The 15627-nt window shown below is 50.7% G+C and overlaps 1 protein-coding gene across 1 annotated transcript in view; it reads right to left on the reverse strand.

Moving 5' to 3' along the window:
• The window catches only part of LOC144602743 (uncharacterized), an 85326-nt gene extending 73452 nt beyond the window's left edge, over nt 1–11874 (reverse strand). The window contains exons 1-6 of the mRNA XM_078415881.1: nt 11824–11874; nt 9991–10044; nt 9705–9812; nt 9104–9193; nt 8155–8208; nt 6667–6774 (exon numbers count right to left, since the gene is read on the reverse strand). Coding sequence (XP_078272007.1) covers nt 6667–6774; nt 8155–8208; nt 9104–9193; nt 9705–9788 — 336 coding nt within the window. The 5' untranslated portion in view covers nt 9789–9812; nt 9991–10044; nt 11824–11874. The remainder of the gene's footprint in view (nt 1–6666; nt 6775–8154; nt 8209–9103; nt 9194–9704; nt 9813–9990; nt 10045–11823) is intronic.
• Nucleotides 11875–15627: the final 3753 nt, after the last annotated feature.

Below are 15627 nucleotides of genomic sequence, written 5' to 3' on the forward strand. Positions count from 1 at the left end.
TGTAAACAAGGACAGTCAGACTAGTCAGAGAACTAGGAAGGGGGGAGGGATGCAAAGAGAGAGGGAAGGCAAGGTTTACTTGAAGTTAGAGAAGTCAATATTTATATACCGCTGTGGTGTAAGCTGCCCAAGCGAGATATGAGATGTGGTTCTTGCAATTTGCGCTGGGCCTCACTCTGACATTGGAGGAGGCCCAGGACAGAAAGGTCAGTGTGGGAGTGGGAGGGGGAGTTGAAGTGCTGAGCAACCGGGAGACCAGGTAGGTTTAGGCGGACCGAGCGGAGGTGGTCAGTGAAACGACCCAGCGGTAAGAACGTCGAGGTACAAGGAATTGCAGATGCTGGTTTTTTTTAAAAGATACAAAGTGCTGGAGTAACTCCGTGGGTCAGGCAGCAATTCCGGAACTCGTGGATAGGTGATATTTCTGGTTGGGGCCCTTTCTTCAGATTCACCGATTATTGAGTTCTCTAACCTACAAACCATCCATCCTGTATAAGTTCAGAAATTATAGGAGCTGAATTAGGCCATTCAGCCCATCTAGCCTACTCTGCCATTCAATCATGGCTGATCTATCCTTCCCTCTCAACCCCATTCTCCTGCCTTCTCCCCATAACCCCTGACACCCGTACCAATCAATAACCTTTCAATCTCCACCTTAAAATATCCATTGACTTGGCCTCCACAAACTTCTCCTTTCACCATCCTTTACATATCCCCCCCCCCCCCTCTGTCCTACCTGGATGTGCACCCATTTCTCCATTCCCCCTTCCCTCCACTCTCCACAGCCCCTTCCACCTACATTCCTTCTCTGGCTTCACATTTCAGGTCTCCTATCCATATCTCACACTTTTAATCTTTTCATTTCTCACCTTTGTCCGACCATCTGATCATCAACCCCCTTCTGTATCCACCCATCACTTGCCAGGTTTCATCTTTGCCCACATCTCTTCCAGCTTTGTCCCCCCAACTACAATCAGCCTGAAGAAGGTGGTACAGCGGTAGAGTTGCTGCCTTACAGCGTCAGAGACTCGGGTTCAATCCTGACTAGTTTAGTTTTGTTTAGTTTAGAGATACAGCGCGGAAACAGGCCCTTCGGCCCACTGGATCCGCGCCAACCAGCGATCCCTGCACACTAACACTATCCTACACCCACGAGGGACAATTTTTACATTTGCCCAGCCAATTAACCTACAAACCTGTGCGTCTTTGGAGTGTGGGCGGAAACCGAAGATCTTAGAGAAAACCCACGCAGGTCACGCGGAGAACGTACAAACTCAGTACAAACTACGGGCGCTTTCTGTATGGAGTTTGTAACTTCTCCCCGTGACCTGCATGGGTTTCCTCCGGGTGCTCCGGTTTCCTCCCACACTGCAAACACCCACAGGTTGGTAGGTTAATTGGCTTGGTAAAACTGTCCCTAGTGAGGGTGTGTAGGATACTGTCAGTGTGCGTCGATCACTGGTCGGCGTGGACTCGGTGGGCTGAAGGGCCTGTTTCTGCGCTGTTTCTCTAAAGTAAATTAAGAGTCCCGACCCGAAACGTCACCTGCCCATGTGCTTCACAAATGCTGCCTGACCCGCTGAGTTACTCCATCGTCTGAGATTCCTTACGTCTACACTGGCTGTTGGCAAGGGGACCAATATTGCCGGCTTCACCTCCCCCAGTGCGCGGAACAGCTGCAAACAGCTGGAGTTCTTTGTCGGGGGCAAGGTCACCACCCGCCACCCATCCCACACCCATGAGGTAGTGGAATTTAACCCGATCTCAGCAGACTGGATAGCCAGGCTCCACCTGAGATCAACATCCCATTCAGCATCGCAACCTCATGACTCTGCCGTGGGCTTGCAATCAAATGTAGGGGCCCCATAGCAGAAGCGTCCACATCGCGGGGCTGGAAACTGGAAGTGCCCTGAGCTAATTCTGCTGCCACCATCATCTATCGAAACCTATAAGATTATTAAGGGGTTGGACACATTAGAGGCAGGAAACATGTTCCCAATGTTGGGGGAGTCCAGAACCAGGGGCCACAGTTTAAGAATAAGGGGTAGGCCATTTAGAACAGAGATGAGGAAAAACATTTTCAGTCAGAGAGTTGTGAATCTGTGGAATTCTCTGCCTCAGAAGGCAGTGGAGGCCAATTCTCTGAATACATTCAAGAGAGAGCTAGATAGAGCTCTTAAGGATAGCGGAGTCAGGGGGTATGGGGAGAAGGCAGGAACGGGGTACTGATTGAGAATGATCAGCCATGATCACATTGAATGACGGTGCTGGCTCGAAGGGCCGAATGGCCTACTCCTGCACCTGTTGTCTATTGTCTATTGTCTATCTACTGCACAAGTGATGGCTCCCGCTGATTGTCGCCGGAAGCCTGTGCCCTTTTCAGGCCGGACGATGACAGTGATGTTACATTTGAAACATGGATGATGGACACGTAGAAAGGTCTCCTCTCCACAGTGGCAGGAGACTCCCCACAAACCAAACAATGGGCAACCCACCCAATGAATGGGCAATTTCCCCAATCAATACCCAGTCTGAAGAAGGGTCTCGACCCGAAAAGCCACCGTCTTCCCATCGATCAAGACATTCTGCCTGTTCATATCATATCATATCATATATATACAGCCGGAAACAGGCCTTTTCGGCCCTCCAAGTCCGTGCTGCCCAGTGATCCCCGTACATTAACACTATCCTACACCCACTAGGGACAATTTTTACATTTACCCAGCCAATTAACCTACATTGCTGAGTTACTCCAGCAATTTGTGTCTGTCTTCAATACCCATAGCTCTTCCCTGAACCAACCATTGGTCAATGCCCAGCAAACCAATGGGTGCACTCCAACCAAGCCAGTGGATATAGCTCCAAAATAAATGGGTGCCCACCTTTCCCAACCAATGGGAACCCCAAGACCAATGGGAATGCCTCACACTCAGCCAATGGGAACGCACCTCCCATTGAACCAATGGGAACATCTTTCACTGAACCAATGGGAACATCTTTCACTGAACCAATGGGAACATCTTTCACTGAACCAATGGGACCATCTTTCACTGAACCAATGGGAACATCTTTCACTGAACCAATGGGAACATCTTTAATTGAGTCAATGGGCACCCAAGCAAACCAATGGGTGCACCCCCACATCAGTGGGCGCCAGCACCCCCATGGGCATACTCCAAACCAATGTCCTTGTCCTAACCCTATACTAAACCACGGCACGGTGGCGCTGTGGTAGAGTTGCTGCTTTGCAACACTTGCCGCCCCAGTTACCTGCTTCGATCCTGACTACGGGTGCTGTCCGTACGGAGTTTGTACGTTCTCCCCGTGACCTGCGTGGGTTTTCTCCGAGATCTTCGGTTACCTCCCACACTCCAAAGACGTACAGGTTTGTAGGTTAATTGGCTTGGTAAATGTAAAATTTGTCGCTGGTGTGTGCAGGAGAGGGTTAATATGTGGGGATCGCTGGTCGGCCACACTCCCTGTGGGCCGAAGGGCCTGTTTCCGGCCTGTATCAATAAACTAAACCAAACTAAACACTGGTTAGCCCCCTTCCCCAAACCAATGGGTGCACTCCAAATCAGTATCCATGTCCTGCCCCTACACCAAACCTCTAGTTAACCCCCTTCGCCAAGCCTATGGGAAGACCTCACCAAACCAGTAGGCAACACCCTAGACCAATGACCACCCAACCATTGAGAACACCCCAACCCCAAATCTCCCATGAAACGAAAATAGACACAAAAGGCTGGAGTAACTCAGCGGGACAGGCAGCATCTCTGGAGAGAAGGAATGGGTGATGTTTCGGGTCGAGACCCTTCTTCAGTCTGATGTCAGGGGAGAGGGAGATGCATAGATACAGAAGTGTGAAGATGTGAAAACAGGACGAAGGGAATAGGGATCAAGGAAAATGTAGAAAAGATCATTGTTAGCTGGGAGAAGGTAACTACAAAGCAAACAGAGATAAAATGTGGTCAGAGACAGTCAGACTGGTGGGAGAACTGGGAAGGGAAGGACGGAGACAGAGGGAAAGCAAGGGCTACTTGAAGTTAGAGAAGTCTATGTTTATAGACAATAGACAATAGGACAATAGGTGCAGGACGAGGCCATTCGGCCCTTCGCGCCAGCACCACCATTCACTGTAATCATGGTTGATCATCTACAATCAATACCCCTGCCTTCTCCCCATATCCCTTGACTCCGCTATCTTTAAGAACTCTTTCTAACTATCTCTTGAAAGCATCTCTTGAATCGGCCTCCACTGCCTTCTGAGGCAGAGAATTCCACAGATTCACAATTCTCTGGGTGAAAACGTTTTTCCTCATCTCCGAGCTAAATGGCCTACCCCTTATTCTTAAACTGTGGCCCCTGGTTCTGGACTCCCCCAACATTGGGAACATGTTTCCTGCATCTAGAATGTCCAATCCCTAAATAATCTTATATGTTTCAATAAGATCCCCTCTCATCCTTCTAAATTCCAGTGTATACAAACCCAGTCACTCCATTCTTTCAACATATGACAGTCTCGCCATCCCGGGAATTAACCTGGTGAACCTACGCCACACATCCTCAATAGTAAGAATGTCCTTCCTCAAATTTGGAGCCAAAACTGCACACAGTACTCCAGGTGCGGTCTCACCAGGGCCCTGTACAACTGCAGAAGGACATCTTTGCTCCTATACTCAACTGCTCTTGTTATGAAGGCCCGAATGCCATGAGCTTTCTTCACTGCCTGCTGTACCTGCATGCTTCCTTTCAGTGTTGGGTGCTGGGCCGTGAGCTGCCCAAGGGATCCAAGCTCAGCCTCCCAAGAAACAATGGGAACACACCCCACCAAACTAAGGGGAACTCCATCAGACCCAATAGGAACACCGCTCACGCAACCAAAGGAAATACCTCCCACCCATCCAATGGGAATGCACCCCACTCAACCAATAGAAACACACTTCCCACTCAACCAATAGGAACGCACCCCACTCAACCAATAGAAACACACTTCCCACTGAACCAATAGAAACACACTTCCCACTCAACCAATAGAAACACACCCCACTCAACCAATAGAAACGCACCCCACTCAACCAATGGAAACACTTCCCACTCAACATATAGGAACGCACCTCACTCAACCAATGAGAATGCACCCCACTCAACCAATAGAACACACCCCACTTAAGCAATGAGAACGCACCCCACTCAACCAATAGGAACACACCTCCCACTGAACAAATGGGAACACACCCCACTCAACCCGTAGAACACACCTCCCACTTAACCAATAGGAACGCACCACACTCAACCAATAGGAACACACCTTCCACTGAACCAATGGGAACGCACCCCACTCAACCAATAGGAACAAACTTCCCACTCAACCTACAGGAACACACCTCCCATTCAACCAATAGGAACACACCTCCCACTGAACCGATGGGAACACACCCTACTCAACCAATAGGAACGCACTTCCCACTGAACCAATAGGAACACACCTCCCACCGAACCAATAGGAACGCACCAACCCAACCAATGAGAATGCCCCAACCGCAAACCGAGGGGCTCCTACTGAACCAATGGATGCACCCCCACATCAGAGGCTGTTCACCACCAACAAACCAATGGGTGCACCCTACACCAATATCCATGCCCAAACCAATATGTGCATTCCTCTAAAGAAATGGGCACATCCCCTTCCCCCCCCCCCCATTTCCATGGGTGCAGGGCTAACCCAATGGGCACCCACCACCAAACGAATGGGCACCCACCCACCAGACCAATGGGCATACACCCACCAGATCAATGGGCACCCACCCACCAGACCAATGGGCACCCACCACCAAACGAATGGGCACCCACCCACCAGACCAATGGGCACCCACCACCAAACGAATGGGCACACACCCACCAGACCAATGGGCATACACCCACCAGACCAATGGGCACCCACCCACCAGACCAATGGGCACCCACCACCAAACGAATGGGCACACACCCACCAGACCAATGGGCATACACCCAACAAACCAATGGGCACCCAACACCAAATCATAGGAACACACCCAACAAACCAATGGGCACCCAACACCAAATCATAGGGACACACCCAACAAACCAATGGGCACCCAACACCAAATCATGGGAACACACCCAACTAACCAATGAGCACCCAACAGCAAATCATGGGGACACATGCAACTAACCAATGAGCACCCAACAGCAAATCATGGGGACACACCCAACAAATCAATGGGCATACACCGTCAAACAAATGGCACCCCCCACCAAATTAATGGGCACCCGCCACAAAAATATGAGCACCCACCACCAAGCCAATGGGCACCCATCACCATACCAATGGGCACCCATCACCAAACCAACGGGCACCCATCACCATACCAATGGGCACCCACCACCAAACCAACGGGCACGCATCACCATACCAATGGACACCCACCAGCAAACCAACGGGCACCAAGCATTAAATCAATGGGCACCCATCGCCATACCAATGGGCACCCATCACCATACCAATGGGCACCCACCACCAAACCAATGGGCACCCAGCACCATACCAATGGGCACATCACCATACCAATGGGCACCCACCCACCATACCAATGGCTATGCCCCTCCCCGATGACCATGTCTGGAATCAACACGAACACTCACCGGCACTCCTTTCTCTCCGGCGGGCCCGGGTGGCCCCTGGGGTCCGGGACGTCCTGGCAGGCCGATGGGACCACCTGGACCTGACTTGCCACGGATGCCTGGGGAGCCCTGGTGGAAACAAAGGAGGAGGGAGAGGTGAGGTGAGGAGGCAGGAGGGGATGGGGTAGGGGCAGCGACAGAGCAATGGGCAACGGCACCCTTCAATCCTTCCCCTTGCAGTTGGGCACAGAGGAACGGTCAATGGCTGTGCCTTCATGCAGATGTTCTGACGTACACGGGACACTTAGTGTTGGCTTATTAATGTCAAGTGGACCGAGAAACATCGACAGACTTTTGCCTATCAACCTGGTAGATCAGACCATCGGTGAGTACATCTGGTTGTGCAGAAGAGAAAATAAACTGATTGCAGAATATGGTGCCTCAACTACAGAGAAAGTGCAGATTTTTCTTTTAAAAGCACAAGGGCTGCAATGTGGTAGGTTGGAAGATCGGAAATACATCCTTAGCTTCTGAGAGGTCTCTTCGGGAGTCTGATAAAAGTGGGGAAGAAGCTGTTCTGAAACAGGATAGATCTGGATTGGGTGCATTATGGGTAATAGTGTATTATTGCACTATTATTGTTTGTTAGTTTTTTATGTGTACGAATGCGTGTGTGTGTGTGCGTGTATGTGTGCGCGTGTGTGTGTGCGAGTGTGTGCGTGTGTGTGTGTGTGTGTGCGTGTGTGTGTGCGTGTGTGTGTGTGTGCGTGTGTGCGTGCGTGTGTGTGTGTGTGCGTGTGCGCGTGTGTGTGTGCGCGTGTGTGTGTGTGTGTGTGTGCGTGTGTGTGTGTGCGTGTGTGTGTGTGTGTGTGCGTGTGTGTATGTGTGTGCGCGTGTGTGTGTGTGTGCGTGTGTGTGTGCGCGTGTGTGTGTGTGCGTGCGTGCGAGCATGCGTGTGCGTGTGTGCGTGCATGCATGCGTGCGTGCGTGTGTGTGTTTACATACACACTGAACTTTATTAATCTAATTTATTACACCATTTACGGGTGAGTGTGTGCATGTGTGTGTGCTTGTGTGTGTGTGTGTGTGTCTGTGCGTGTGTGTGCGTGTGTGTGTATGTGTGCATGCGTGCATGTGTGTGTGTGTGCGTGTGTGTGCGTGTGTGTGTGTGCGCGTCTGTGCGTGTGTGCGTGTGTGTGTGTATACACACACTGAACTTTTTAAATCTGATTTATTACAGCGTTTACGGTGTATGATGTTTGCATTTTCTGCTGTGCTGCTGCAAATAAGAATGTTACTGTTCTATCTGGAACATATGACAATAAAACACTCTTAGCTCTTGAGGCAGCATGAAGTGTAGATGGAGTCAGTGGCGGGGAGTCTGGTCTGTGCGCGTTTGAGAGCTTGTTCGGGGTTCAGCAAGCGTGGGGTTTGAACCCACGTCTCTGGGTTACGTGAGCGGTGAGTTTAACCGTGGCACCGCGGCCGGTGACAACGTCGGGTACTTACCGCCGATCCGGGTGGGCCTGGGGGTCCTTGGCTGCCTTTCAATCCAGTGCCACCCTGCAGGAGCGGAGAGAGAGAGAGTAAGGTGAAGTGTAGGAAAATCACACAGGTTATAGCCACGGGGGCAAACCATACTTTGGTGATCGGACGTCAAATGCACCAGCCTTATAGAACCGAGGAAGAAGTTCAGGCAACTACAATGACAACTGCGAAGAGGATGCTAGGAGGTTGCAGGGTGACTTAGACAGGTTGAGTGAGCGGGCAGATGCATGGCAGATGCAGTTTAATGTAGATAAATGTGAGGTTATCCACTTTGGCGGCAAAAACAAGGAGGCAGATTATTATCGCAATGGTGTCAGATTAGGTAAAGGGGAAGTGCAACAAGACCTTGGAGTCCTTGTACACCGGTCACTGAAAGTAAACATGCAGGTACAGCAGGCAGTGAAGAAAGCTAATGGCATGTTGGACTTCATAACAAGAGGAGTTGAGTATAGGAGCAAAGAGGTCCTTCTGCAGTTGTACAGGACCCTGGTGAGACCACATCTGGAGTATTGTGTGCAGTTTTAGGGGGAGATTTGGGGGGAGAGTTGGGGGGAGAGTTAGGGGGAGAGAGTTGGGGGTGAGAGTTGGGGAGAGAGTTGGAGGGAAAGAGTTGGGGGTGAGAGTTGGGGGCAGAGTTAGGGGGAGAGAGTTGGGGGGAAAGAGTTGGGAGGAAAGAGTTGGAGGCAGAGTTGGGGAGAGAGTTGGGGAGAGTTGGGGGGAAGCGAGTTGGGGGAGAGAGTTGTGGGGGAGAGAGTTGGTCGTGGGAGTTGGGGGGGAGAGTTGGGGGGGGGGGGAGATGTGGGGGGAGAGAGTTGTGGGGGGGGGAGTTGGGGTGGAGGAGCCATGACTTCTGTGTGTCATTCCCACCTCTATTCCCGACCGTGACGCGGTTGACTCCACCGTTACTCACCGGCGTTCCGGGCAATCCGGTCTCACCAGGGAAGCCTCTCAGTCCAGGGGGTCCATTTTTGCCGGGGCCCCCGGGCGGTCCAGGGTCACCCTGTGGGAGACAAGAGGGAGGGAGTCACCGACTGGCAAATCTATCTCTCCCCCCTAACCCCATCCTCCTGCCTTCTCCCCATAACCCCCGACACCCAAACTGATCACGAATCGATCTATCTCTGCCTTAAAAATATCCACGGACTTGGCCTCCACAGCCATCTGTGGCAAAGAATCCCACAGATTCACCACCCTCTGGCTAAAGAAACTCCCCCTCATCTTCGTCCTGAAAGAACGTCCTTTAATTCTGAGGCTGTGCCCTCTGGTCCTAGACTCTCCCACCGGTGGAAACATCCTCTCCACATCCACTCTATCCAGGCCGCTCACTATTCTGTAAGTTTCAATGAGATCCCCCTTCGTTCTTCTAAACTCCAGCGAGTACAGGCCCAGTGCTGACAAACGCTCATCGTACGTTAACCCACTCATTCCTGGGATCGTTCTTGTAAACCTCCTCTGGACCCTCTCCAGAGCCAGCACGTCCTTCCTCAGATACGGGGCCCAACGTTGCTCACCTTGGTGCCTTCCTTCCCTGACGGGCCGGATAGTCCTTGTTCTCCAGGTGGTCCAGGAGGCCCAGGATGTCCTCTCTCCCCCATCTGTCCCGACTCCCCACTGGAGCCCTGTGTTCAGAGTCAAAAAGTCGCATTAACATCCAAACCTTCGGCGGGGGTGGGGGAAGGAGGAGGGAGGGGTGGGACGGTGGGGGAAGGGGGAGGGAGGGGTGGGACGGTGGGGGGAGGGGGGAGAGGAGCGCGGCGAACAGGGAGAGCGACGTTGAAGGGTGGGACTTGCACTTGCCTGTGGTCCCACTACGCCCGGTGGCCCAGATGGGCCGGTCTTGCCTTGGAAACCCTGGACAACACATCAGTGGACATTGCCCATGGACATGTGGGGACGAGAGAAGTCAGCCATTAGTAACAACCAGCAACACATCCCACCCATCCCAGCCCAGTACGCTCAGCTTTACCATAGTTTAGAGATACAGTGCGGAAACAGGCCCTTCGGCCCACCGAGTCCGCGCCGACCTGCGATCCCCGCACACTAACACCGTCCGACACACACCAGGGACAATTTTACATTTACACCAAGCCAATTAACCTACAAACCTGCACGTCTTTGGAGTGTGGGAGGAAACCGAAGATCTCGGAGAAAACCCATGCAGGTCACGGGGAGAACGTACACACTTCACAACCCAATGGCTTCCCAATGCCAGATTCCGGGAATGCTGCCAAACACTTTAACTCCCCCTCCCATTCCCACACTGACCTCTCTGCCCTGGGCCTCCTCCATTGTCAGAGTGAAGCCCAGCTCAAATTGGAGGAACAGCACCTCATATTTCGCTCGGGCAGCTTACAGCCCAGCGGTACGAACATTGACCTCTCTAACTTCACTTAACCCTTCCTTTCCTTCACTCTCCATCCCCTCCCCATCCGAGCCATCATTCAAAGTCGTCTTGTTGAGTCTCATTGTCTGTAACTCGTTTTTCACCTAGCCCACAGCTAACAATGCCCTGCATCCTTTACCAGTGTTACTTTTTTTTTGCATTTCTTTCATTCATTGGTTCTATATCTCTCGTTTCCCTTTCACATCTGAAGAAAGGTCCCGACCCGAAACGTCACCCATTCCTTCTCTCCAGAGATGCTGCCTGACCCGCTGAGTTACTCCAGCCGTTTGTTACTACCCAAGGTAAATCCTCTAATCCCGGCATCTTAGCTAACCTGATGAAATGTTACTCTATTGTAAATAACTGTCCCAAGAAACACCCTATCCAAGAAACACATATACCCATATAACCATATAACAATTACAGCACGGAAACAGGCCCGTTCGGCCCTACCAGTCCACGCCGACCACTCTCTCTGACCTAGTCTCATCTACCTGCTCTCAGACCATAACCCTCCAATCCCCTCCCATCCATATACCTATCCAATTTACTCTTAAATAATAAAATCGAGCCTGCCTCCACCACTTCCACCGGAAGCCCATTCCATACAGCCACCACCCTCTGAGTAAAGAAGTTACCCCTCATGTTACCCCTAAACTTTTGTCCCTTAATTCTGAAGTTATGTCCCCTTGTTGGAATCTTCCCCACTCTCAAAGGGAAAAGCCTACCCACGTCAACTCTGTCCGTCCCTCTTAAAATTTTTAAAACCTCTATCAAGTCCCCCCTCAACCTTCTACGCTCCAAAGAATAAAGACCCAACCTGTTCAATCTCTCTCTGTAGCTTAAGTGCTGAAACCCAGGCAACATTCTAGTAAATCTCCTCTGTACCCTCCCCATTTTGTCGACCAGAACTGCACACCATACTCCAGATTCGGCCTCACCAATGCCCTGTACAATTTCAACATTACATCCCAACTTCTATATTCGATGCTCTGATTTATAAAGGCAAGCATACCAAACGCCTTCTTCACCACCCTATCCACATGAGATTCCACCTTCAGGGAACAATGCACAGTTATTCCCAGATCCCTCTGTTCCACTGCATTCCTCAATTCCCTACCATTTACCCTGTACGTCCTATTTTGATTTGAATAGGAACCAACCCACGTCCCAAGAAACACATGAACCAACCCAGTTCCCAGCCCATTGCTCCGGTCCCGGGAACGCTGCATCCAGGATCTACTCACCACTTCCCCTCTCTGCCCGGGGTGTCCTGGTAGTCCGTCCTTTCCTGGTGGTCCCTGTTGATGGAAGGGATCGGAGTTAATCTGGGACAGACAGAGTGTGGCCAGCCCTCCCTGGTACTGACGTCTAGTCTTTCCGCTGACTGGCTAGCGCGCAACAAAAGCTTTACACTGAAAGTGACAATAAACTGAAAGGCAACTGCGTGATACTGACATCCCTAATGGTTCCTGAGCCGTCCAAACAATGGTGGGTGCTCACCACCAGTCCCACCCATAGTCCCCTGCAACCTGTGTCTCTCGCGGTTCACAGACTCGCCAGCCGCCTGCCATGTTTGCGGGCTGGAAGAGTCTGTGTACCACGTGTACATGGAGTGTGTGAGTCTGTGTACCACGTGTACATGGAGTGTGTGAGTCTGTGTACCACGTGTACATGGAGTGTGTGAGTCTGTGTACCACGTGTACATGGAGTGTGTGAGTCTGTGTTCCACGTGTACACGGAGTGTGTGAGTCTGTGTACCACGTGTACATGGAGTGTGTGAGTCTGTGTACCACGTGTACATGGAGTGTGTGAGTCTGTGTACCACGTGTACATGGAGTGTGTGAGTCTGTGTACCACGTGTACACGGAGTGTGTGAGTCTGTGTACCACGTGTACATGGAGTGTGTGAGTCTGTGTACCACGTGTAAATGGAGTGTGTGAGTCTGTGTACCACGTGTACATGGAGTGTGTGAGGTTGCAGCCCCTGTTTCAATATCTAAAGGGGCTGCTCCTTGCCTTCTGCCTGCACGTCTCATGTGTGTATGTGTGTGAGAGGGTGCGTGCGAGAGTGTGTGTATCCGTGTTTGAGAATGTGAGTGGTATTATGTGTGTGTGTGTGTGCATGAGTGCGAGAGAGAATATGGACATGCATGTGCACATGTGCATCTGTGCCCACACATACCTACGTGTCAATGTGAAAGAACAAGTATGCGCATACACACACACACACGTTCAAAGATTCATTAATGTTAGAAGCAGAATTAGGCCATTCAGCCCATCAAATCTACACCGCCATTCAATCATGGCTGATCTATCCCTCCCTCCTAACCCCATTCTCCTGCCTTCACCTCATTGTGTGTGTGTGTGTGTGTGTGTGTGTGTGTGTGTGTGTGTGTGTGTGTGTGTGTGTGTGTGTGCGCGCGTATGTGCGCAGGTATGTGCAAAAATGTGCATGCGTGTGCATGTATAAGTATGCAGGTCTGTATGTGTTTGTACGTATATGTGTATGTATAAGTGGACAGGCCTGTGTGTGCAAAAATGTGTGCATGCATGTGTGTGCGTGCGTGTGTGCATGTATAAGTGCGCAGTGTGTGTGTGCGTGTGCATACGTGCATTTTCATGTGCGTGTATGCATGCGTGTGTGTGCGTGTCACAGGCATGAGTAGCACACGGTAGGATCTGGTCACGGATGTGATTCACTCACGTGTGGTCCCTTAGGTCCGGGGAATCCAGTTGGTCCTTGAGGTCCAGGAAGTCCCTGTGTGGAATCGGACAGAGGAGAAGAGGATTACAACTTTAAAACAAGACACACACAGTCGGTGAGAACCACCTGCCTCACCAACACCCAGACACCCCTTGAAGCAAGCTAAAGCCACCCGACACAAGGACCACCCACCCCCCAACCCAATCCCTCACATGCCCACCCTCAAACCTAACGTGGACATTAACTCTTCACCAGGATGTTGCCAGGACACAAGAGCCTGAGCTGCAGGGAGAGGTTGAGTGGGCTGGCATTTTTACAAGGAGTTGCCAGGACTAGAGGGCCTGAGCTGCAGGGAGAGGTTGATTAGGCTGGCATTTTTATGAGGATGTTGCCAGGTCTAGAGGGCCTGAGCGACAGGGAGAGGTTGATTAGGCTGGGGTTTTTACGAGGATGTTGCCAGGACTCGAGGGCCTGGGCTGCAGGGAGAGGTTGAACGGGCTGGGCTACAGGGAAAGGTTGATCAGGTGGAGTTGGGATGTCAGGCCGCAGTTACATGAGACATTGAAGAGCCTCGCGGGTCGGAGCTGGAGCCTTGCGGATCGACAGGGCTGGGTCCTGGGTCGGAGCCCGCGGCTGGGGCCGGCGGCGATGGTGGAGAGGTCAGTGTGGCGGTCGATCATGGCGAAGGACGAGGACGAACACGTGGAAGCGCGGACGCTGCGGCCGAGGGAAGCAACAATGGAGGACCTGGCAAGGGGGTCCGCCGAGAGGGGGGGGGGGAGAGCAATGGAGGATCTGGCATGAGGTGGGGGTGAGGGAGGTGGTGGAGAATAAAGGGGGACCAGGTGCGGGGGGTACTTTGTAACTTTGTCGGCGCCCTTTATGTAGCGGCTATTTACATACCTTGGGCAGGCAAGCAAAGAATTTCACTGTGACATCACATGTGACAACAAAGTATTCATTCATTCATTCATTCATTCATTCATTCATTCATTCACTCATTCATTCACTCATTCATTCCTTCATTCAATCATTAATTAATTATTAATCAATTAATTAATTATTCAATTAATCAATCAATTAATCAATTAATTAATCGATCAATTAATTGATTAATTAATTGATTCGTTAATTAATTGATTAATTCACTCGTTCCATCACTCATTCATTCACTCATTCATTCATTCAGTAATTCATTCAGTAATTCATTCATTCATTCCTTCCTTCCTTCCATCCTTCCTTCCTTCCTTCCTTCATTCATTCATTCATTCATTCATTCATTCATTCATTCATTCATTCATTCATTCATTCAGTAATTCATTCATTCATTCCTTCATTCATTCCTTCCTTCCTTCCATCCTTCCTTCCTTCCTTCCTTCCTTCATTCATTCATTCCTTCATTCATTCATTCATTCATTCATTCATTCATTCATTCATTCATTCACTCGTTCACTCATTCATTAATTCATTCATTCATTTATTCACTCATTGATTGATTGATTGATTGATTGATTGATTGATTCATTCATTCATTCATTCATTCATTCATTCACTCATTCATTCATTCATTCATTCATTCATTCATTCATTCATTCATTCATTCACTCATTCATTCACTCATTCATTTCTTTCATTCAGTCAAGAGGCCACATTGAGAGCATTGCGTTCAGTTCTGTGCACCATGTTAATGGAAAGATGTTGTCAAGCTGGAAAGGGTGCAGAGAAGATTTACCAGGATGTTGCCAGGACTGGAGGGCCTGAGCTACAGGGAGAGGTTGAGTAAGTTGGGTCTCTGCTCCTTGGAGCGCAGGAGGATGAGGGGGTGATCATATGGAGGTGCACAAAATCATGACAGGAATAGATCGGGTAGATGCACACTCTTGCCCAGAGTAGGTGAATCGAGGACCATAGGATTAAGGTAAGCGGGTGGGGGGTTGGAGATTCAATAGGATCCTGAGGGGTAACACAAAGAGAAATGGGTGCATGGAATGAGCTGCCAGAGGAGGTGGTTGAGGCTGGGACTATCCCAACGTTTAAGAAACAGTGAGACAGGTACATGGATAGGACAGGTTTAGTCGGATACGTGCAAAATGCAGGCAAGTGTGACTGGTGTGGATGGGGCATGTTGGTTGGTGTTGGCAAGTTGGGCCGAAGGGCCTGTTTCCACACTGTATGGCTCCAGGAGAAAACCCACGCAGTCACAGGGAGAACGTGCAAACTCCACACAGACAGCACCCGTGGACAGGATTGAACCAGGTTAGGCAGCAGCTCTACCCGCCGCGCCACCGTGCTGCCCGAGTAGCTGTGACAACAGTGGACCGCTGCCCCCTTCCCGATGTGCCGGC

This window comes from Rhinoraja longicauda, chromosome 19 (assembly GCF_053455715.1).
Source record: "Rhinoraja longicauda isolate Sanriku21f chromosome 19, sRhiLon1.1, whole genome shotgun sequence".
Classification (NCBI taxonomy): domain Eukaryota; kingdom Metazoa; phylum Chordata; class Chondrichthyes; order Rajiformes; family Arhynchobatidae; genus Rhinoraja; species Rhinoraja longicauda.